The following is a 22,513-nucleotide window of genomic DNA, read 5'->3' on the forward strand; positions in this document are numbered from 1 at the left end:
AACAACAACAAAAAAAAACAACCTTTCCACTAATTAGGATTTCCATGCCTTGATGACTGTCTTCCTCAGCATGAATACATATATATTTTTTTTTTATGGAAAAGTCATCCCATGAAATGATGTCACCAATTGCTTGCCAGAAATCAGGCATCTTGCACAGAAAATGACTGTCACTCTTCATGCTTCTGCAAGCACAAAATGCAGAACTCTGAACAATGCAAGAATGAGTTCGGGAAGTTGGTTTGAAATTTGCCTAATTAATAGCAGACACCAAGACTCTTCAGACAACTGCAGACCATTCATCTTGCTAGCCTGCAGGGAAATAGCAATACAGTTAGAAGACAATGCCATTTTGGAAGCTGATGATTTGTAGGCGCATTGGCAGCCTGTCTGTGACAGAGACAATGTTAGTTCAGAAGATTATCCAGTCGAGAAAGGCTTCGTTGTGGAACAACGACCCTACCCATGTTGGTAACCATTCTCAGTTATTCAAAGTTGTTTGAAAGCCTGAAGAGGAGCACAGAGAGCAGGGGAGGATACAGGCTTGGTAAGGCTCCCTTTAAGAAAAAAAAATACAAAGTTTTGAACGCAAACTACGAAATGAAAGTGAATATTCCTTCAGAATGAGAAAAGAAATTGCCACAACTTGCAATTTAAAAATGTGAACAACTGGGTGCCTGGGTGGCTCAGTTGGTTAGGTGACTGCCTTCGGCTCAGGTCATGATCCTGGAGTCCCGGGATCGAGTCCCACATCGGGCTCCCTGCTCAGCGAGGAGTCTGCTTCTCCCTCTGACCCTCTTCCCTCTCGTGCTCTCTGTCTCTCATTCTCTCTCAAATACATAAATAAAATCTTAAAAAAATAAAAATGGGAACAACTGGTGCAAAACCATCAAGTCCAAAACAATTACTGTTACTAATTCCCTCCCCGATAAACTGGAATTCCTTTTTTTCTTTCAAATGTTGGTGGTGTGCGCTCTGATGATGTTTCTATATCATAGCACTTTTGTAAAATTTTCTGTAGAGGCAATAGAAGTATAATTTAAACTTTCTTCCAGCTTGGCTGACTGGAAGTTATTTTTCTTATTGCGAAGATGCATAAAGCCTGTAGCTCTGCACAGAGTCACACTTACTGTTTGCGTGCCTCCGCAGATTTCTGGACTACAAGTGCCGGGAATTGAATACAGTCTATTTCGTGTGATTCTCCATCAGAAAAGGAAAAAACACTGTGTGATGTGTTGAGAACGCAGTATCTAGTATATTTCTGATAGGACAGAACTGCCACTTGATCGGGGTGTTTTTGAGCATTAGGTCAGTTTTTCATTTCCAACAACTGAAAGAGATTTCTGTCAGACTGGCCTCTAGCTCTGAACATTTCAAAGCTTGCTTTCTGCACTTTACAAGAACAGGTGAAGACTTGGCCAGAGCCCCTCCCGGCCCCCTCAGCTTCCTTAGCTCCATGGCAGATCTGCCTCCATCTGGAAAAGCATCATTGTTCTGCAAAGAGATACCAGACCAGACACACAAACTAGCGGGTGAACAAACAGCAATAGCAATAAAACTACAGGGGATGAAATATTCGAAATGGTAAAACAATGCTTTGAAACAAGGGTGATGTTATGGAAGCACCAAGTGTGTTTGTATTGCAACAACAGAGGCGTAAATAAGTTTTTTTGCTTGTACTGGAAACTCTGAGATTCAAGTTTGACATCATCTTGGGGCACCTGGGTGGCTCAGTTGGTTAAGCGACTGCCTTCGGCTCAGGTCATGATCCCAGGGTCGTGGGATCGAGCCCCGCATCGGGCTCCCTGCTCGGCGGGAAGCCTGCTTCTCCCTCTCCCACTCCCCCTGCTTGTGTTCCCTCTCTCGCTGTCTCTCTCCCTCTCTGTCAATTAAATGAATAAATAAAATCTTTAAAAAAAAAGTTTGACATCATCTTGTTCACAGAGCTCGTCTCTGTGAAAGTTTGCTTGCAGATATGGATTTCTCATCAAATGATGTTATCAAAATGGAGAAGAAATCCAAACTAACACAGTTGAAACTGTTTTCAGCTTTATGCCTGGAAATTGCACTTATTGTGGTGCTTAATACCTTAAAGCATTAGCGTCTAAAAGGAGAGTTTTGCCAAGAGTTTATGAGTTGAAAGAAATATTGGGGGGTGTGTGTGTGTGCATATGTGTGAATGATTCTCTTTTCTCAGATTTGTTAAAGAATAGTTACTAGTTTTTAAAAAAATGACATACTCATCTAAAATTTTTTAATACCTGAGTGCACTTAATATAAAATTGTCAAGACTATATGAGAGCATATCAACGGGTACTGACAAAGGGGATGGATTCCAAGCAAATATTTAAGTTTGGAAAAGCAAATATTCAACTGCTGGAGTTCAGGTGTCATTACAATTTGAATACTAAGAAAAAATTATTAAGGCTAGCAGGGCAGCATCTATGAGTGTTTGAGAAAATACATTATTTTTAAAAGTACTAGATATAGTATAGTTCAATTGGACTCCAAATCCACTCACATTAGTAGAAGGAGGTTCAACATTACACTTGTCAATAAAGTGAATGAACATTTAGAAAATGCTCAAGTTATTTAAAATTAGGTTATGGGTAAAAAAAAATTCTCAGAGGAAAAGTGATGAATAATTATCTGCCTTTTGTTAATATTTGACCCTGTGGATGGAGCTTCTGGGAAACGGTGACTATTATGAATTAAAAGGGATTAGCATTAACAAGGATCAGGAGTTCCAGGGAACCCTTTCAAGCATAAGCCCTATATTTATAAAAGTTATCTTTCTAAGAGCAAGCTCAAGGCTTTTATTGAAATACCTAGAATATCTAGAGATTTTATTTAGAAGTTATATATAAATTCGTATTTAATATCATCTCTATTACTTTGCATTTTGTTGTTTTTATTAACATTGTGTATTGAAAATAGTCACGGATTTTTTTCCCCCAAAGCTCCATATAGACAGTTCCATATAGATAATCCTCTCTAGTTTATCCCACTGAGCTGTACAATATTATCACTTTGTATGTGGGCCCTGAAGGTGTAAATGTGGGGAAGCATTTCTTGGTGATGTGACCTGAATTCTGCTGCATTCTGAGGACTCTTGGTGTATCTCCTCATCTGTAGGATAAGGACAATTGTATGACCTCCCTCATTCTGTAGCTTTGAGGATGAAATGAATTAATATCAAGAAAGCACTTAGAACAGAGCCTTGCCCATAACAGCAAAAAATATGAGGATGCATACAGCAATCTTATCTTTTCTATAACCCCGCTAGCTGAAATTTTGTCTGCAACTTCTGGGAGTTTGTGTAATGAAAATTATAGGTATATTTTATGGCCTTTTGAAATGCACACTGAGGATTGTGTTCACTCCTTGCTGAAGGCCAAGTGTGTACCTGACTCATTTCATACGCTTTTCACCTAGCGCACTTCTTGGCAGTTAGCAATTGCCCGATAAACAAACATTTGCTTTGTGAATGAAGAAAAAAATAAAAAGAGGAGTCTTCTTTAATCTAAGAAACAATACTGGGTCACGATCAGACATTTGTCATACACTTCTGGATGCCTAGTACATTGGTCCCGAACTGAGGGCTCCAGGATTTGATAACTCTGGATAGTTGTGCTTCAACGGATGGTAAACATAACCAACATATGAAAACCTGTGTTTGCTTCCTTCAGCGAAAGAAGTTCACCATCACAAGCAGCATCACTGGGAAAAAGCACACGTTTGTCACTGATTCAGCCAAGACCTGTAAATATTTACTGGGACTCTGTTCTGCCCAGCATGGGTTTAATGCTCAGACGAGCTTCCTGCCTGTTGCAGCAGGTGAGTAGACATTATATTCTCAACCTCCAGTTCGGAAAGTTTATTATTCCATAAAACAATTTTTATAAATATCGACAGTTGACCCAGAAGCCTCTAAAAAGTTTTAGATCTCTCTAATGACTCAAGAAATACCATTAAGGTGACATACATTTTTTTCTTCAACTGGTAAATGCTAAAATAAATAACATGGGGGGGTGGGGTAAATGGATACCATCTTTCCGAAGTACAGTTGGGAGAATATATCAAAAGCCTTTAAAAAGCCTATGTCCGTTAGCCCTGCAATTTCGCTTGTAGACAGATGTTTATCCAAAGGTGATTAAATATAGAAGTACACAGAAGTTTATGCTCATGGGTGTTCACTAGAACGTTATTTATAACAGGGACCATTTGGAAGCAAACTAAGTCTCCAAAGAGAGAAGACTAGTGAAATAAATCACAACACAGCTCTATAATTTAGCCATTAAAGTCAGTTTTTAGAGAACGATGACACGTGAAAATGTGCATGATATGGCGCTAAGTGAGGAAACGCAAAATACGAAGCTGTACCTCGTGCCGATAGAACTTTCTGCAATGATGGAACAGTGCACACTGTTCGTTCTGGGGTCCCACTACGGGTGTGTATACGGTTACTCCCAGTGTGTACCTACTGAGCGCTCGAAAGGTGGCAGATAGAACTGAGGAACTACATTTTTAATTTAATTTAATTTTAACTGACATATTTAAATGTGAATGGCCACCTGTGCCTGCTGCCCTGGAAAGCACTGGCCTCAACACCAGGATAGTAACTGGGTTGGTTTTAACATGTTACAAAACAAGAAAGGAAGAATCTGGAAATGAACTGCCCCAGAGTACCTTCGTGGGTTTATTATTACCTTTGTGGGTCAGGAACACAGGCAGTGTTGTTTTCTCTTTTGTGTATTTTTCAGGATTTACCATGCTTTCAACAATGTGCATGTAGAATGGCTTTAATTAGGAAAGAGACTATTAGGTGAAATGAGGCCACACCTCACAGAAGACTAGTTAATACTTATTGAGTATTTAGGAAGTGCCAAGGAAATATTTATTATTGTACTTTCCCAGGCAGTATGCTAAACCCTTCCATGAAATATCTCATGTATGCTCATAACACACTGTTTCCTAAAACTGCACTTGTCAGGCAGCCTAACGAGGCACGAGCATTACTGACGGAAGCGGACTGGAGCTCGCAGAAGTGAAGTAACGGCCCAGCTGGGTGGCACTCCCTGAGGCCTGGTGCCTATGCCCTTCACTCGGCCAGTACAGCCTTTTGTATCCTCCCAGAACAGGGACTTTAGGACTAGGGAGGTTTGGCGTTGAGCTTTGGGTGGATCACATTTGCTGTTGATCTCTAAGCACGATTTCTTCTTTAGTTAGAAAAGAGAACCATCTAATATAGTGGTTTTAGCCTTCATAGTCATACAGTGGTCTCTGCGTGTGCATCACCCCGGAGCTTGCTAGGGCTGCGGAATCTCAGGCCCCATACAGACCTACTGAATACAGCTGCATCTGAAAAGGAACCCAGGGGTTTGGATGCACATAAGAGTTTGAGAACCCCTCATTTGGAATGTGGCCCCTGGAGCCCAGTGGACTCGGGGCAGTGACACTTACTAGCCGTGTGACTTGAGGCAACTCACTTCCCTTCTCTGAGCCTTAGTGTCCTTGGGTGAGCACACCGGTGTCTGGTAGGCTTTAGAGGGACAGTATGTGTGACGTTTCTAGCTCCGTGTCCCGTGTTCATTGCTCCGTGTGAGTAGTAATAGCAGCTCCTGCTCGCGGGCGTTTGGTTACGTGCTAGCTAGTTCACGGGGGGGACAGTGAACACTGGGTTCTGGGGGTCTGGGATATGGGATCAATCAGGAAACAAAATCACTGAGCATTTGGATGCAGAACCAAACATAGAACATAAAGGGGACCTATGATTAGCAGCAAACTCAAATAAATTGTAAATATTTCACTGAAATCACAGAGTGGCAGTTTTAGGGTGTTTGCAGGGAAGTGGAGATAATGAATGTAAATTAATTGTCTTGCTATTGCTGAGATACAGTGTGAAATGTCATCAATATTGCTTTTATTGCCTGATACCAGTGAATATAAAATATTTATAAAGGTCTCTACAGGCTCACTTGTGAAACTAGTCCTTCTAAGCTTACTTTGCTCATAATATAGTGTTCTCTTAACTCCAAATTCTACCGTCATAAGAATTTTCAGGAATCCAGCATTTGCATTAAAAGGGTTATTTCAGACAATTTTTCTTTTTTGGGAGCTGAGTCAATGTGATGCTATTTTCTTCTATTTTTTCTACCTTTATTGAATTATTAGTGACATAAATAAGTTTAAGGTGTACAATGAGATGGTTTGATATGCCTATCTGTTGCAAAATGATTACCACAATAAGATAGTTATCACCTCCATTCCCTCCCATAATTACAATTTTTTTTGTGTGGTGGTAATATTTAAGAGCTACTCCCTTAACAACTTTCAAGGATATAATACAATATTGTTAACTATACTCACCATGCTGTATATCAGATCTCCAGAACTTATTCATGTTATAGCTTGGAGTTTGTACTCTGGCCAACATCTCCCCATTTCCCTCACCACCCCCCTCAGCTTGGGGCAACTACCATTCTCCTCTCTGCTTTTATGAGTTCAGCTTTTTAGATTCTGCATATAGTGAGAATATACAATATTTGTTTTTCTGACTTATTTCACTTAAAAGAATACCCTCAGAGTCCATCCAAGTTGTCTCAAATGGCAGGATTTCTTTCTTTTTTGCGGCTGAAAAATATCATATATATGTTTTAAATTATATGTGTGTGTGTGTGTGTGTGTGTGTGTGTGTATGTTATATCCATGTATACATTTCTTTTTCCACTCATGTGTTGATGGACACTTAGGTTGTTTTCATGTCTTGGTTATTGTAAATAGTGCTTCAGTTGAACATGGGGGTGCAGAGATCTCTTCACTGTAGTGTTGTGATTTCCTTCAGGTATATACCCAGAAGTAGGGTTGCTGGATCATATGGTCGTTCTAGTTTTAACTTTTTGAGGAACCTCCATACTGTTTTCCAGAGTGGTTGCACCAGTTTACATTCCCACTAAGAGTGCACAAGGGGTCCCTTTTCTCCACATCCTCGCCAACATTCGTTGTCTCTTGTCTTCTTGATGGTAACCATTTGGACAGGTGTGACGTCTTCTTGTGCTTTTGATTTGCATTTCTCTGATGATTAGTGATATTGAGCACATTTTCATTGGCCTGTTGGCCATTTGTATGTCTTCTTTGGAACAATCAGATAATTTTTCTTTGCCTTTAAAAAAATGTCTTTGTATTAGAAACTCTTTCTGCAGACCCCGTTTTCAGTGATTGCATCCAGCTAAGAACTGACCATGTCCATCTGATGGCCCCATATGGTCCTCAAACTCAGCTTGTCTACAATTGATCTCATCCTCCCATATAACTCTCACCACCATGATCTTTGTCTTGTTCAACTGAGACCACCCACCCACTCTGCAAGAAACTGGGCAGGGGGCAGGGGGTTCCCAACCTGCATCCTTTTGTCACATCCCACCTCTCACCGAGTGCTCTCAAAGGGACTTGCCAATGGCAGTCATGTCCCTTAATTGTCTTGCTCTCAGCCTTCAAAGTGACCTTTTAAAAGCACTGATATGATCGTGTTCTTCCACACTGCAAATTTGCAGGGGATTTCTGCTGTCTGCAGGGACAATCCCATTGTCCTTGTGAGAGGCATGTCAGACTCTCCCCAATCTGGCCTGAACCTTGACTTATGTCTTGCCCTGAGTCCTCCACTTTACTCTCCAGCTACACTGTGTGCTGTCTTGCAGGCTGCAGAGCACGTGAAGATGGCTCAGGTCCATAGTTAAGCCTGAGATGACTGTCCCTTTGGGCCCCAGTGATCAGAAGGCTAGGCATGTCTCGGATGAATCTCCTACACTGCTGTTTTTGGCTCTGTGTCCTGGGCTCTTCCATTTCTAGTGTGGACTGTGGAGTCAGCCGACTCCAGGGTAGGTCCTGCTCTACCACTTGCAAGCCCTGGGACCTTGAGCAAATTATTAGCTCTCTTAGCCTCCAGTTCCTCCTCTGTGAAATGGGTATAATAATATCTACCCCACCAGGGTTATTGTGAGGCTTAAAGGAGACTGTATAGATAACGTGCTGACCACTGTACCAGGCACGTAATAAGCATTCAGCATACATGATGAGTCATTGGTGTTGATGTTACCGTTGTTGCCTTGTGTCTGAATGGGCCCAAGCTCTAGTGTGAGATACTATACAACTCATGCAAAAGCTGCAGGTCATATTCAAATTGCTTACCATGCTTTGTTCTCTTTTGCCCACTGTGTATGAATGGTAGTACCAAATGCCTCACAGACACAGAAAGTTCTGAAGAAGTATTTTTGAAAGACTACCTTTTTCAGGGGACACAGCCCTGGCCATGGACCAGACACCATCATAGATAAGGGGGGGTTTCTGCTTGAGAAAATACATGCTCACAGACCCCCGGACATGGAAGCATTTCACCGTGCTTTGCACACGTGTACACACACACACACACACACAAAACCAGAGCCACAGAGGCGCCATGTGCCTGAACGTTTTTTCCTTCTGTTTTAGCAGGGAACAGATGGCCAGAATTTAGTCATCATTTTCCTTTTTCACAATACAAACTGGGCTTTATAAAGCCTAGTTAATTTAAGGACTCTATCCATCAAATCTCAATTTCTTATGAATGATATGAATAGTGGTGAGAGTCACTTACATGCGTGGTCTGAAGTTAGGGACTTCATTAGAGCCATTTATTACATCTTTCTGCATGAAGAAGAAAGGGAAACTCAAGGCTGGGAGACTTAATACATCTGATATATATTCATATTTCAGAATATTGGATCTTAAATATTATTACCAGGAAAACTAAACTGTGTAGAGGTTAAAGATTATATTCCATGGGCCAGAGCCTAATCTTGGAGCCCAGGTAATTCGAAGGTCCATTTGTTACAACGTTTGTGGGGACGGTTTTGTAAAGGCAGAGAGCAGAATGGATGGTGGCAGTAAATCTTATACCAGGCTCTTTCTACAAGTTTTATTGCGACATTGCCATGAATGTTAACACCCATCAGAACCTTGGCTGGGGGCCATCAGCTACAGGGGGAGGGAGAATATCTCCTTTCCCTTCCTATGTTCTGAGGTTGCTTTCACTAGTGAGTGCTCATTAGGAAGGCTTGGCATCCTTGGGACTAATTGCAAGAATCCTGAGTCAGCCTGAGGACAGATTGTGCAGAAAGAAAAGCAACAATAGAACCTGGGATCTGTGATGCATTGTTGCCCCAAGAGTGAAAGATCCAGCATCATGCTTTTTGTATTTATGTTGCTCATGTTTTTCTCCCATATTTCAGGCCATGATAAATGTGTACAGATGCCCAATATGAGTCTTGCACACCTGCCCCAGTCCAAGAGTCTCACTTGGATTCAGAGATTGTCGAGCTCAGAAAACGCGCTGTTCACACCCACGCCCAGGCTGGAGGCCACCGCAGGGGGCCTGCTGCCCACGTCGCTGGATAACTTCACTGTGGAAACCAGCAAGGGGACTGCGGCACAGGGAAACCGAGGCAGGTGGGTTTGACACATCTGTTCTCTGAACCCAAACCATTTTGTAGTCGGCACTCTGGAGCATTCCGTCCCTGAAGGAATTGTTTAAAGGAGGTTAGATGTCAAAGGGAAGTATCAATTCCATAGAAATTTCGTGAAGGAAGGCCCTGGGCAAAGACTCTGCTGAAGTCTGCAGGGCACACATCCCATCCCCCATGCGGTTGCTCTATGTTTTGGTGGAGAACGAACTAGGTGATGAGACAAAACCAAGGAGGACGAACTAAATGGGTCATAATAAGCCTGTTCGGTGTCACCATGAGCCAGGGCCTGTTGCAAGTACTTGCACACATCAACTGATTTTACCCTCAGCTGCCCTGCCCTACGGAGTGGTTTCTATCATTCTCCCGGTTGTACCGGGGAAGAAATGGAGAGTTCGGGGTTCGAGCACATGCCGCTGGCCCTGGAGGGCAGACTCCTAACCCCTACGCTATGCTGCTTTCTCTACGGATGGATGACTTGTCATTTAATTTGTAAGTGAAAATAATGAGCTCCGAAACACAACTTTCCATTATAACACATGGATCCATAAACTTAAAAATAGCCTAGAAGTTGGATTACACTTACACTGCAAATTCTAGAAATAGCAGAGATGCACACAGGCAGCACGTGACCACTGAAGGTTGCCGGAGGAGCTGCTTTTTGGAACGAGTTACACATTTCCTTCAGCAAGAGGGCATGGATGATTCGTCTGAACTGTGATGTCTGTCTGTCTGGAGCTACCTACCTAGAAGTCTTTTATATGTATAAATATTATATATCCCAAAGTAATTCTTAGAAGGTTATTGCCCCAAATTCTACTGATGCAAATGTGCGTCACCATGCAGTGCAAATGAAATCAGTAATGATGGAGCCAGACTGCTGGTGGACGAATTGTTGTGTAACAGAGGACACTCTAAAGCACGGTGGCTTAGTTAGAACACCAGTCATTTTGTTATTCTCTTTCACAGTTTTGTGGGATAGAAGTTCAGGCAGGCCTTCGCTGGGTGACTCTTCTTCTTCGTGCGGCATGGCCTGGGGTCACTGATGGTGCTCAGCAGGACTGGTCTGGAGGCTCCGAGATGGCTTTACTTACACGTGCGGCCCCTTGGTAGGGATGGCTGGGACAGTGTCACTCCCTCTGTGGCCTCGGGCCCTCCCCACATGGTGCCTCCAGCCAGGCAGTCAGGCTCCTACCTGGCAGCTCAGGGCTCCATGGGCCCAAGGTGAGGCTTCTAGTCTTCTTAAAGGCTCGGCCTAGTGCTGACATGGTGTCGCTTCTGCCAGCCTCTTTCGGTCAAAGTACTCCCAGCTCAGCACAAATTCAAGGGTAGCAGAAAGAGGCTCCACCTCTTGATGTGGGAGTGTCAAAGAGTGTGTGGCCGTTTTTCATCTGTCATTCGGGTTGATAGTACTTGACAACATGTTCTCGATGAAAAGCCTGAAGAAACTGTGACTGACTCAAGGCCACCTTGAGGATGTGTTGACTGCAAAGGATCCTCCCCAAGGGTGGTGGGCTTGCAGGGATCTGCCAGTGGGCTCACACAGTAGGGCCTCCACAGCACTGCGTGGCAGCCAGCCTTCTCAATAGAAAGCTGAATCAGAGGCCTCAGTAAACCCTGCCACCACTCTAATTTTAGTTTACGAACACCACATTTTCAGGTCCCTTAATAACTCACCCCAGAGGTTACTGGTAACCCTTACGTGAAAAGGGAAATTGGGTCCTTGGCCAGCTGGAAGGTCCCCAGAAGCACAGCTTGAGACCGTGACTGGGTGCAGCTGGCTTTGTGGAGGTGGTGCCAGGAAGCAGGAGTGAGTAGGGAGAGCGAGACAGGGAGGGAAAATGCGAAAAAAGAGGGCAGGGGGACGCTTGGGTGGCTCAGTCGGTTAGGCATCCGACTCTTGGTTTCGGCTCAGGTTGTGATCTCAGGGTCGTGGGATCGAGCCCCGCGTTGGGCTCTGTTCTCAGCCTGGAGTCCGCTTGTCCCTCTCCCTCCCCCTCTGACCCTGAGGGCAGTGTCATCAAAGTAGCTGGTGTGGGCATCCAGGCCTGCCTTCCAAAGACAAGTGTACAGAAGGCTTCCCAGAACTGTCCGTCTGAGGGACAGGCACGTGGACACTTCCGTACTGGCTCCCACCCCCTCTGCTGGAACGCTCTCTGCGGGAGGCATGAGCTCTCTCACACTTTTAGGCAAGGTGGGGAGAGTGGGGGAGGAGGGCGCCAGGACTCTTTTCAGCTTGCATATGCTGGAACTATATGCATTAAACGATAATCCCCGTCCTCCCCCCTGAGTCCCTGGAACCACCATTCTACCTTCTGCCCCCGTGACTCTGATCCCTCTCACTGCTGCAGTTTGCCCTTCTGTGGCTGGCAGTAAGCACCACGGCCTTCTTAAGCAGAAGGGGCACTTGTGGCCAGATCAGGTGGGCCATGGAAACCTGGGGCAAAACAGTCCTTTCCTTCCTGCAAAAGCCCTCCCAAATGTCCTCATAGCCGATCTTGGCCCCTCCAGGACTTCGGATGTCGCCTTCCTCTAAAGCCCGTGCCTTGTCCTGGGCAGGTTGCTTGGCTCTGCCTGGTATGAAAGGCCCCCACCGCACATCCTGCAGTGGGCTGGGGACTCCCAGAAGGCAGGGCCCACGTCAGATCCACCTTTAGTCTCAGTGGCTTACCACCCAGGGCCTGACACCTGGCAGGTGCTCAGTCAGCTAGGGTTGAACTTGCTGAAATGCACAGTATCAACAGGAGTCAAGGCAGACTGAGGCCTCATCTCTAATCTCTGAAGAATGGCTCTGTGCCTGCCCCTCGCCCTTGCACCTGCCTTCTCTCCCGCTTCACTACTGTTCTTCCCTCTGGAGCTCTGGCCCCTCTGGACAGTGTCAGGCTCCATGCCAAGAGCCCTCGGAGTCACAGATCCAAGGGGCCAGGGAGAGGCTCAGTGGGAGGTTGCCCACGCTTACATCCCTGCCTTCGTCTGGCTGCCTGAAGCAGTGGGGCGGGTGTGAGCTAACTAGCTTGGGGCCAGTCTGGGTGAGGAAGGGCCAGATCTGTCCGATGGTGGCTTTCCTGGCCTTCCTTTTTTTAGAGGAGGCCCAGCGCTGTTTTTTTCCCAGGGCTCTGAGCCCTGGCAGCTGTGCATCTACTCTTCCTTCTCACTCTCTACTTTGCTCATCCCTCCGTGTAGCTTATCTTGTGCACAGCTGACCCTGCGGGACGGGGCAGTGTCACCCCTGAATTCATTATTCTCCTAGTGCATAGTGTACCCTTTGTTTACTAGAATACTGGCTCAGCCAGGGCCAGCTGCGTGCCTGCATGAAAGGGTCTTGTTTTAAGCTTGGTATGATGAGGGGGTGGTCAACCCCCTGCCTGCAGGGATCAAGCAGGTAAGTTACTGTGCGGAGACTGCAGGGCATCACTGAGGGGGTGCTGGAGTGTGTCCAGCCCGACTCAAAACAGAAGCAAACAACAAAAACTCAGGACCCACTAAGCTCCATACTTACTACCTTATTTTGGAGCCAAACATGTACTATCATTTCACAAGCATGGGAAATAATATTATTCCTATTTTCTGGTTAAGGAAAAGGAGGTTTTGAAGGGCACATATCCAACTGGAAGGAGAGACAGGAGGAGTCTCATAGGAGGCTTGGGGGACTCTAGGGTCCCCTCTGAGACAGAAAGACCCCAAAGCTATTCTTCCCAGTACACTCCTGACAACCAGGTCAGCCCATGATGGGGTCTGTCGATGGGTCTCCTGGCTGATGGGGCTGCCTTCCCCAGGCCACCATGCAGACTCAGAAATGCCAGGAAGGTGCCTCTTAGAGTCACTGTTTCTCATCTTGTGGCCTTTCCCTGCAGCCCTGGTGCGGGTCGGGAGCAGCTGGAGACCATCTGTTTGATCCAGAAGCCAACGACTTGTGACCCTGTCTCCGGGCTGCCTGTCGAGAGCGTGCACAGGGGTATGGGCTGGGGCGTGGGCCGGGTTTGGGAAAAAGGAAACCTGACATGTGACGCTTGCTTGAAAACTTTTGCCTCGACTTCATTTTGCCTACCCAGTAATAGTCACAAACTTTTTGTTTTTTTTAAATTAATTTCAAAACTACTTATGGTCAGGATGAGCCCTTGCAGTCCACCTTTGGCTTGGGCTGGGCAGGTGGATCTGAAATGTGTTAGTGCGGGTGAAGGTCCTCAGCGCTCTGGTCCAGCACGAGGACAACCTGCTGTGGAGTGGTGTGGTTAGAAACACACTGGCCACTTCAGTTCCAATCTTCACGGACCCAGAATATCAGCTCTCACTCTTTACCAGGAAACATAGACAGTGTAGGCAACGTTCTCCTCTGTCATACATCCTCTGGGGAAGACCCCAGGGAAAGTAAAGACAGAAAGATTCCAGAACTAGGGAAAATTAGACTTGGCTAGCCTTCACTCTGGGGACTGACTCTGGAACACCACTGGGCAGCTCTTTACCATGAACTGTCATCAGGCTCTGCTATGGTCCCTGGGTGGGGGGTGGGGGGAGAGATGTGGAGAGAGCGTGGAGTGGTGGGTCAGATTTGGGGGATTTGCCCAGTGCTCTGTGGGGTCAGCATTGGAGCGCTCCACCCCAGGACTCCAGCTTGCCCAGAACAACCTCAGGGCCATGCTTTGGGTCCCCTCCAAGACCCAAGCTCTGGGGGGAAACCCTGCAGGGTGCCCTTGCTGATCCGTGGGGCCATGTTGCCTCTGATTATTAGAGACCCAGGAGGGGAAGGCTTTGCTAACCCATCTCTGTCCTCTAGCCTTAGTGTTATTTTTCACTGCCCCCAAGTACATCTCTGCTAAACTCTGTCTTGTCCCGAGACCGATGCAGGAAAAAGTAGCTATAGTAAGTTGTAGAGAAAACAAACCCCGGGTCCGTTGCCCCCACTCTTGCCTCTGTTCTTGATGAGCCAGTGCTGACCCAGTGAGGGTATTGTGCTGCCGAAGCAAGCACACCCACCCAGTGAGGGGAATCAGAAGTGCGTGTTCTGTGATCCATTCCTGGCATTGTGTGTGTGTGAGCACATGTGCGTGTGTAAAATACTGTTTACCCCTTTTGTATGAGGTCTCAGACAATTTGGGGAAAAAGCACAACGTGGGGCTTTGTTTCCCTGTCTAGGGCCACAAAAGAACAGGAGAAAGGGCTTTATAGCTGAGCCGGAACGGGAAATCGTGCACGTGACTCTGACCCGCGATCCACATGGTGGTTTCGGTAAGAGGGCTTCTGGCAGGTGAGACCCGGTCTCTCCCTCCACACAGAAGGGAGGCGTGTGCCATTTCCCCTTTTGACTTTTCTACTCCCCTCTCCTGCCTCTCTCCCTGCCTTTTTCAGTGATCACTCCCTTTTCTTCCCTTTAAGTGTCCCTAACAAATAATGGGAATTTTGGGGCAAAGTTCTCCTTTTAAGCCTGATAAAATTTGGGGGTTCATATCTTGAGAATTTAAGTACATGACAGATAGAGATTTTTAGGGGTGCCTGGGTGGCTTAGTCACTTAAGCTTCTGACTCTTGATTTTAGCTGAGGTGATGAGCTCGGGGTCATGAGATGGAACTCTGCATCTGGCTCTGTGCTGGGCGTGGAGCCTGCTTAGGATTCTTCCTTTCTCCCGCCCTCTGCCCCTCCCCCACTCTCTCTCTTTCTCTCTCTAAAAAAAAGAAAGAGACTTTTTATCCTAATACCATGTAACCTTTCTCTAGCATACTTAGATTCTTAGTGACGGGACGGAATAGTCAGTCCTTTTCACATCTATTGTTTATTACATTTAAAGGCCCTGAAAAACCACACAAGAAACGAAACACTGAGACCAGATACTCTTAAAAATCGTCTCTTTCTGGATAAGATCTTGCCATTTGAGACAATGTGTGTGGACCTAAAGGGTATTATGCTAAGTGAAATAAGTCAGACAGAGAAACACAAACACCATATCATTTCACTTCCATGTGGAATCTAAAAAAAAAAAAAATGAATAAACAAAAAGCAGAATCAGACTGATAAATACAGAGAAGAAACTGATGGTCCCAGAGGGGAGGGGGGTGGGGAGTTGGGCAAAATGGGTGAAGAGGAGTGGGAGATCAGGTCTCCAGTTATGGCATGAGTAAGTCAGGAGAATGAGAGGCACAGCATAAGGAATACAGTTAACGATACTCTAACAGGGATGTATGGGGACAGACGGCAGCTACACTTGTGGGGAGCACAGCGTCATGTATGAACTTGTTGAATCACTGGGTTGCCCACCTGAAACTAATGTAACATTGTGTGTCAACTATACTAAAAGAAAAAAAATATCTCTTTCCTATTTCTGATTATCTACTGGGGCAAAATCCAGTGCACATTGATGGGTGGTGTTCCTAGCTTTAGCTGTGTTTACTAATGGGGGGCAGTCAACTTTCCTCCATGTGCCTTGCAGAGTGGAAAGAGCTGTTTGAGACTCAGAGGACTTAGCTAGAAATAGCAGTAGCCCCACTTGGCAGCTGTGCGATCTCAAGCAAATAACCTAACCTCTCTGGGCTGCAAAATCATTAAGTATTGTCTTATTAAATATCATTGGATTACAGGCTTTGTCATTAACGAGGGAGAAGGTGTTGGCAAAGCTGACCCTGGCATCTTTATATCTTCTATTATACCTGGGGGACCAGCTGAAAAAGCTAAAAAGATCAAACCAGGTACATCTTTTTGAAATTGTCAGAGACTTTGCCTTCAGGAACTCCTCTTTCTTTCCTTGATGGGGTGACTGAGATGTTTTATTTTTCCAGGAGGGCAGATACTAGCCTTGAATCACATCAGTCTGGAGGGCTTCACGTTCGACATGGCTGTTAGAATGATTCAGAATTCTCCTGACAGCATAGAATTAATCATTTCTCAGTCAAAAGGTACGTCTTCACTTGTGTTCAGAAGCTGGAGAACCTCTTCTATCTTCAGCAGTTTGTTATTACCATGAGGTGCCAGACCTTTAAGTTTACTTGGGCTTGACGTTGCTTTTCTCCTGGTGGTGGCTTGCAAAGGAGCACCGTTGTGACACAAATCCATAAAAAGCCTGGCAGCCTTACGGGCAGACTGGGCTCTGCTGTTGCTTGCTCTGCCCGATGGGAGCGGCCTACCCCACTTCTTTATTGGATATGGCCCGTCCAACTGTTGCGTGGTTTTCTGCCCGCTTTGCTTGCGTGACAGGGAGGACAGTCATTTTCTCACCCAAGTCCTTATGGAAAGTGGCTGCTCCAGAGTTTCTACGTAGTTGGGGCTTGGGTGTGGCAATCAGCTGGGGAGGAGACCGGAGAGCTGTTCTTGACGGTGAGCTCACACAGCTGGCTTGCTGGTCTTAACTGGTTAAGATTTGGCCTGTTGGAGATTATCCAGAACAGTAAAGTCTTTTAAAAGATGCTTTTATTTATCCTTTAGGTAAGTACGAGAGAGCAATAATTGCCCATATCAAACAATAATCTTATTATGTTTATTTGGAGCAGGTTTGGGAAGGTGGGTAGAAGTAACGGGGGATGCGGGGCACCTGGATGGCAGTTGGTTGAGCATCTGACTCTTCATTTCCGCTCAAGTCATGATTTCAGGGTCGTGAGATCGAGCCCCAAGTTGGGCTCCACGCTCAGGGTGGAGTCTGCTTGGGATTCTCTCTCTCCATCTCCCTCTGCAGCACCACCCCTTCTCAAATAAATAAATCTTAAAAAAAAAAAAAGAAGTAATAGAGATGTTAACGTTTCTTTCCCTCCTGGTTACCTGGAATCACCACTGAGTTTTGGTTGAATGATCCTGAAATTTAATCACAGACTGCCTGTGAATTCAGGCTCCTAGATTTCTTTCTCACACTCCAGGGTATCTGGACAATTTCCCCTTATGTCCAGAAATGATTCACATCACACCAACCAACATTTTCTACGTCTTCAATGTAGGCACCCCATTTGCCTTGCCCTCTGAAAACCACATGCATCCTCGCCCTCTTGCACACGTTTACACCGTGGCCAGATGGTTTTCCCAGGTGTTGCAGCTGCTCCAAGCACAGGGCTTGGGAGGTGGCAAAGCTGGAACCTCAGCACGTGCCTTCCATCCTGTGGTTGGAGCTGACCCAGGGGCTTGGCCCCAGCTCTTGAGAAACACCAGCCCCAGTTCACAGTCTCTGTTGCATTTCCCAACACTGTCACTGTTCTTACCATAATATTTTAGCCTTCCTTGCATTTCCCTCCACATGCACAGGACCAGGATGGAAAGGAGGCATCAAATCATCCTTTTTGTCAGGAAACAATGCAGCTGAGTTGGGAATGATTCAGTGTCGTTCAAGGCTGGCCGTTGTGATGGAAGGTGTCACAAGTGAGCCCCCAAAGTCTGTGAGGCTCAAACCAGTTTCACACTAGAATTTTGGACAATGGCTTTCCCATAATGCCTGTGAATTACATGTCTTTCCACCCTAGGGCCCCAGTCCCCTGTTGGTAACTCTGCTTCACCACAGTTGGGGTTCATTACACAGCTGCGGAGGCTTGACCGCCGTGAATTCCTAGCCGGTTAGCTTGCTGTTGGGGCAGGTGCTCTACACTGGAGGTCAGGGACGAGAAGATAACATTCCCATCACGGGGAGCCATCACTCTCTACAGCAGATTGAGTTTTCATTCCCCACAGAAGGTCTCCTAGCTTGTATTTCCGTGAGGCGGGCTCACATTGTACAGCTTCACTTTTTAATTCAATCATAAGTTCCATCCTCATCTCTCATGGAGGGTATGGGAGAAAATGAGCAGATGCTTCCAACATTGCCAGAAGGACAAGGACAGTAGACTCTGTGAATGAGATAGTTAGGAATAAGGCGTGACAGAACGGTCGCCCCACCATTCCCTCCTGAATACCTTTAGGTTTGAGTAACTTCCAATCTAATTCATTAAATTACAGTTCCTTCAGTGTGTGATTTTGGGTACTTCCCTGAGTGCTAATGGGTCTGTATCAAAAGTAAACCTACTTGTATGTTTCTATATCCACATCTAAAGAAAATTGGACTATCCTGCCTTTCGCCCACATATATTTGTTGAACAGCTGATATTAACATATTAATAGTAAATACCTTTATTGAGGCTCTACCATGTGCTAAACTGATTTCTCTTCATCTCTCTCTGTACATATGCAAAATCTCTCTCCATATATAACTTCTAAGCCTTACCAACCCAAAAAGGTAGTTGATATTATCTCTATTTTAATTAGAAGGAAATCGAGGTCCAGAAATTTAAGTACCTTGCCTAAGATTTTACCTATTGATTCCTGACCTCACGTTTGTTTCCCTGTTCTGTGCCAGGTCAAGGGTCAGACATGGGGTAAATAGGAGTCAGTGGCCCAGTCTTTGCCCACAAGGAGTCCACTATCTTGTTATGACCAAGTCCTCCCTCAAAGACCTAACATGTTGTTCTTTGGATCACATGTTGATTACAGGTGTGCTCAGTGGGATTTCTGGAAGAGGCCGAGTTTAAGGGCACCACCACATGCTAGCTATGGGATGCTGGGCAAGCTACTTAATCCTCTTGACTCTGCTTTCTCATATTTGAAGTGGGATAACACCTTCCTGGTAGATGTGTTTAAAAGATGGAAAGATATATACATATAAAATATGTGTGTATGTGTGTGTGTGTGTGTGTGTGTGTGTGTGTGTGTATTGCCCATCACATGGCAAGACATTAGTAAGACGGAGCTGGCATTATTAACGCTCCAGTTGCTCCTATATTTTCATAGTTGAGTCACAAACCTCTACATAGGTTTTTAAATCACACCCAGAATCTTCCCTTTCTCTATTCCAAATGCATCCTCCTTCCCAAGGTGCTAAACTCACATCGGTCCCAGCAGCTGTCAAAGGTCTGTCTGTCATTGGAGGAAGATCCTGTACCCATGTAGCATGATTCCATTGAGAAGTCAGCCTTTCCAAGCTGCTGACTTCATGGCTTGTTTTTATAGGTATCTGTGGAAATACCCCAAGTGAGGAAAACAATAGCACGTCCAATTCTGGGGTCTTCTCTACAGACAGCCCGAACAACGGGCACCAGGGAAGTCTTTCGTCCCACATGCAAGACCAGGAGAAAAATACTGAAGAACTCGAAGCGGCTCAGACTCAGAGCTTACTGCCCAGGGTGAGGCCTCAGCTTTCCCCTCTGCCATTGAAGGTAATCATCCCGTTGGTTCCCTCTCTAGAATTTGGAGGAAAGAGAACAGGCTGTGTGGAGCCCAACAGTTCTGGCTTCAAAGTCCCTCTTTGCTTTATTTTTTGCCGTGCCAACTGGATAGAATTTACTTAATCCGATGACCTTCAGCTTTCTCATCTGCAAGATGGAAATAAATGCCTAAACTGCATGGTTGTCGAGAAGAACATAAAGGGAAAAAGGCAAAGCTCCTGGTGCAGTGCCTGGGCCATGGGGCCCAGTGTTTGATCCTCCAGTGTCCTCACTCACTGATTATACTTGTTACTGGTAATAATATTGGCTGCCACTGAGGGCAACGTATGGACAGACATTCTTGGCCTCTAGTTGGTCCTCAATGGCTTTGCTCTTGACAATGCCAGGGAGGAAGAGGAGAAGGCCAGCTTTGGGATACAGAGGCCTATGTACTTCAGTCCCAGGGCGGCCGCCTCAAGCTGTGTCTCCTTGGACACTGGGTGGAAAGGTCTCCTTTTGCCCTCTAGAACTTTCTCCCTTCTGCTCTGGGCCCCAGGAAGCTGATGTTCACAGACCCTGTCGGCCTGCTGTCTTCTGGATGGTTCTGTCCAAGAGAGGCCCCTCTCCACTTTCCTTACTCTCACACTAGGATCCCACTAGGACAACGCTTCTGACACTGTTGTGGTTTTTCACCCCAGAAACAATTCTGACAGTAACTGAGTGGAGTTAGCACCAGATCCCACAGGTTTTGTGGGACTGGACTCAGTACCACAAGACTGCCTCCATCTGATACGCCAATCACAAATAATAGGTCTCCAAGTTCCCCACACTTGTCTGAAGTTGGCTACAAATTGGAGGTTCCCATGTCCCCTCCTTGGGCTTGATAATTTCCTAGAGCAGCTCAAAGAACCCAGGACAACAGTTTTCTTGTTACTGCCAATTTATTACAAAGGGTGTTTTAAGGGGTACAAGTGAACAGCCAGTGAAGAGATGCACAGGGCAAGGTCTGGAACATCCCGAGTATAGGAACTTCTGTCTCTGTGGACTTGAGGTGTGCCATCCTCCCAGCACATATATGTGTCCACCAACCCAGAAGCTCTCTGGACCCCATGCTTTTGGTATTTTTGTGGAGACTTTCTCACTTAGGCATGATGGATCATGAGCTCAATCTCCAGTTCCTCTCTCCTCCCCAGTGGATGGGGCGTGGGGTGAGGTGGCAAGTTCCAAGCTTTGAATCATGGCTTGGTCTTTCTGGTAACTAGCCCCTATCCTGAAGCTATCCAGAAACCCACCAAGTGCTGCCTTTTTAGAACAAAAGACTATCACCCAAGAAATTCCAAGGGCTTTGAGAGCTCTGTGTAAAAAACTAGAGCCAAAGACCAGCTATTAGAACAACAGATGCTCCTAGTCTCTTAAGACTTAGGAAATTACAAGGGTGGAGGGAGCTCTGTGCCAGGAAGTGAGGAGAGGCCAATATATATATTTGCTATTATTTCACACCGTGGTGGTAGCCAGCCTTTGGGGGTGAACAAGGACAGTATTGTCACTCTCTGTCTGTGATCAGGTGGGCTATGTCCCTCTCCTGAAAGCACAGCTCCTATCATGTGCTCCTCGCTGTAGAACTATTCTCTAGTTTCCATCGGCCATGCCCTCCTTTTGCTCCTCAGGCTTAGAGAAGGGAACGGCTCCTACTGTTTCTAGCCCCAGGGTGTCTGGCCCTCCTTATTGGTTCCTTTAAGTGGCAACATCTCTGAAAGCAGCCCTCTTGGTCCTAGCTCTCCTCCGTGGCCCGGGTTGAGCCTGTAAACCTTTGCTTTCTTGCTGGGACTCTGACTGAAATAGGCAAGTTACCCCACCTCTCTCCTTCTCATTTTATCCTTTGTGAGTAGACGTAATGTTGTCCACGGAGCTGTGGCTGCAGAAGTGTCTCGCTGTAGGGCTCCAGGAATGTTAGCTCCTTCCTACTTGGCCATGGAGCTCAGCTGGATGGTGCACCCCATGAAGAGCTGGATGAGGGGTCAGCAAGAGAATACTCCTAAGAGTGGACATTTATTGAGGGAGGAACCATGTGTCAGGCAGCACCCCGAGCACCTACATGTGTTATATCACATAAGCTTCATTATAGGCCTATGAGATAATTATCATCAGCGACCATTTTTATAGGTGGGGTACCTGAGGCACAGAGGGGAAAGGAATGTGCCCAAGGTCTCTCAGGGAGCAGGAGGCAGAGCTGGGATTTGAATCCGGAAGTGGGACTCCAGAGCAGAAGCCTTCACCCCGGGGCTGTATTTCAGAGGGCCCTCCTTGTCAGGAAGCAGGGCCAAAAGGGATTCAAGTTGGGACCTCTGAGGCTGCAAACCTGTGGGCTGGTTTTTATGAGCTGTTGAAGGGAGCAGTGGTGTTCCAGGGCCACAGCTGCTCATGGCACAGGCTGTAGACGCTGCGCAAGCCAGGTTCTTCTGGGTCACGGGGCCAGCTGTGGGCAGGTAACTTTCTGTGGTGTGGTTGAGTTCACACTCTTGCTTTGGACTTCAACCTCAGCGGTTGCTTTACTCTTTGAATTTTAAAGTTTGGACAAAACACCTTGCCAGACTACACAGTCTGGAGTGTCTCTGGAACAACTGGAGTTTTGTCTGTTCTATATCGATCACTTTGGAAACTCTTCTGTTGGATGGATAATTTTCTAGCTTACTTCAGCCTGTTTATTTTCCTATTGTATTAATGGTATTTTCCAATATGGCAAACCACTAAGCAGAGGGCGCAGATGAGACAAAAGGCTGGGAGCACCCGTGGCTCCATCTTCTGGGCACAGTTCATTAAAAGCTTAGGGGCAGGTCTGTCCTACCAATGCTGTCCCCTCAACTTGCACAACGCCTG

At 46.0% G+C, this 22,513-nt stretch overlaps 1 protein-coding gene across 1 annotated transcript in view; it reads left to right on the forward strand.

Annotated features, from left to right (window-relative positions):
* Window positions 1–22,513, forward strand: part of FRMPD2 (FERM and PDZ domain containing 2) — a 91,765-nt gene that overhangs the window by 47,011 nt on the left and 22,241 nt on the right. Inside the window, exons 15-21 of the mRNA XM_025880923.2 lie at window positions 3,690–3,837; window positions 9,267–9,483; window positions 13,352–13,452; window positions 14,631–14,723; window positions 16,067–16,174; window positions 16,265–16,381; window positions 19,443–19,648. Coding sequence (XP_025736708.2) covers window positions 3,690–3,837; window positions 9,267–9,483; window positions 13,352–13,452; window positions 14,631–14,723; window positions 16,067–16,174; window positions 16,265–16,381; window positions 19,443–19,648 — 990 coding nt within the window. The remainder of the gene's footprint in view (window positions 1–3,689; window positions 3,838–9,266; window positions 9,484–13,351; window positions 13,453–14,630; window positions 14,724–16,066; window positions 16,175–16,264; window positions 16,382–19,442; window positions 19,649–22,513) is intronic.

The sequence above is a fragment of the Callorhinus ursinus genome, unplaced genomic scaffold (assembly GCF_003265705.2).
Source record: "Callorhinus ursinus isolate GAN/ISIS: 27379988/994484 unplaced genomic scaffold, GSC_fseal_2.0 scaffold20, whole genome shotgun sequence".
Taxonomy (NCBI): Eukaryota; Metazoa; Chordata; class Mammalia; order Carnivora; family Otariidae; genus Callorhinus; species Callorhinus ursinus.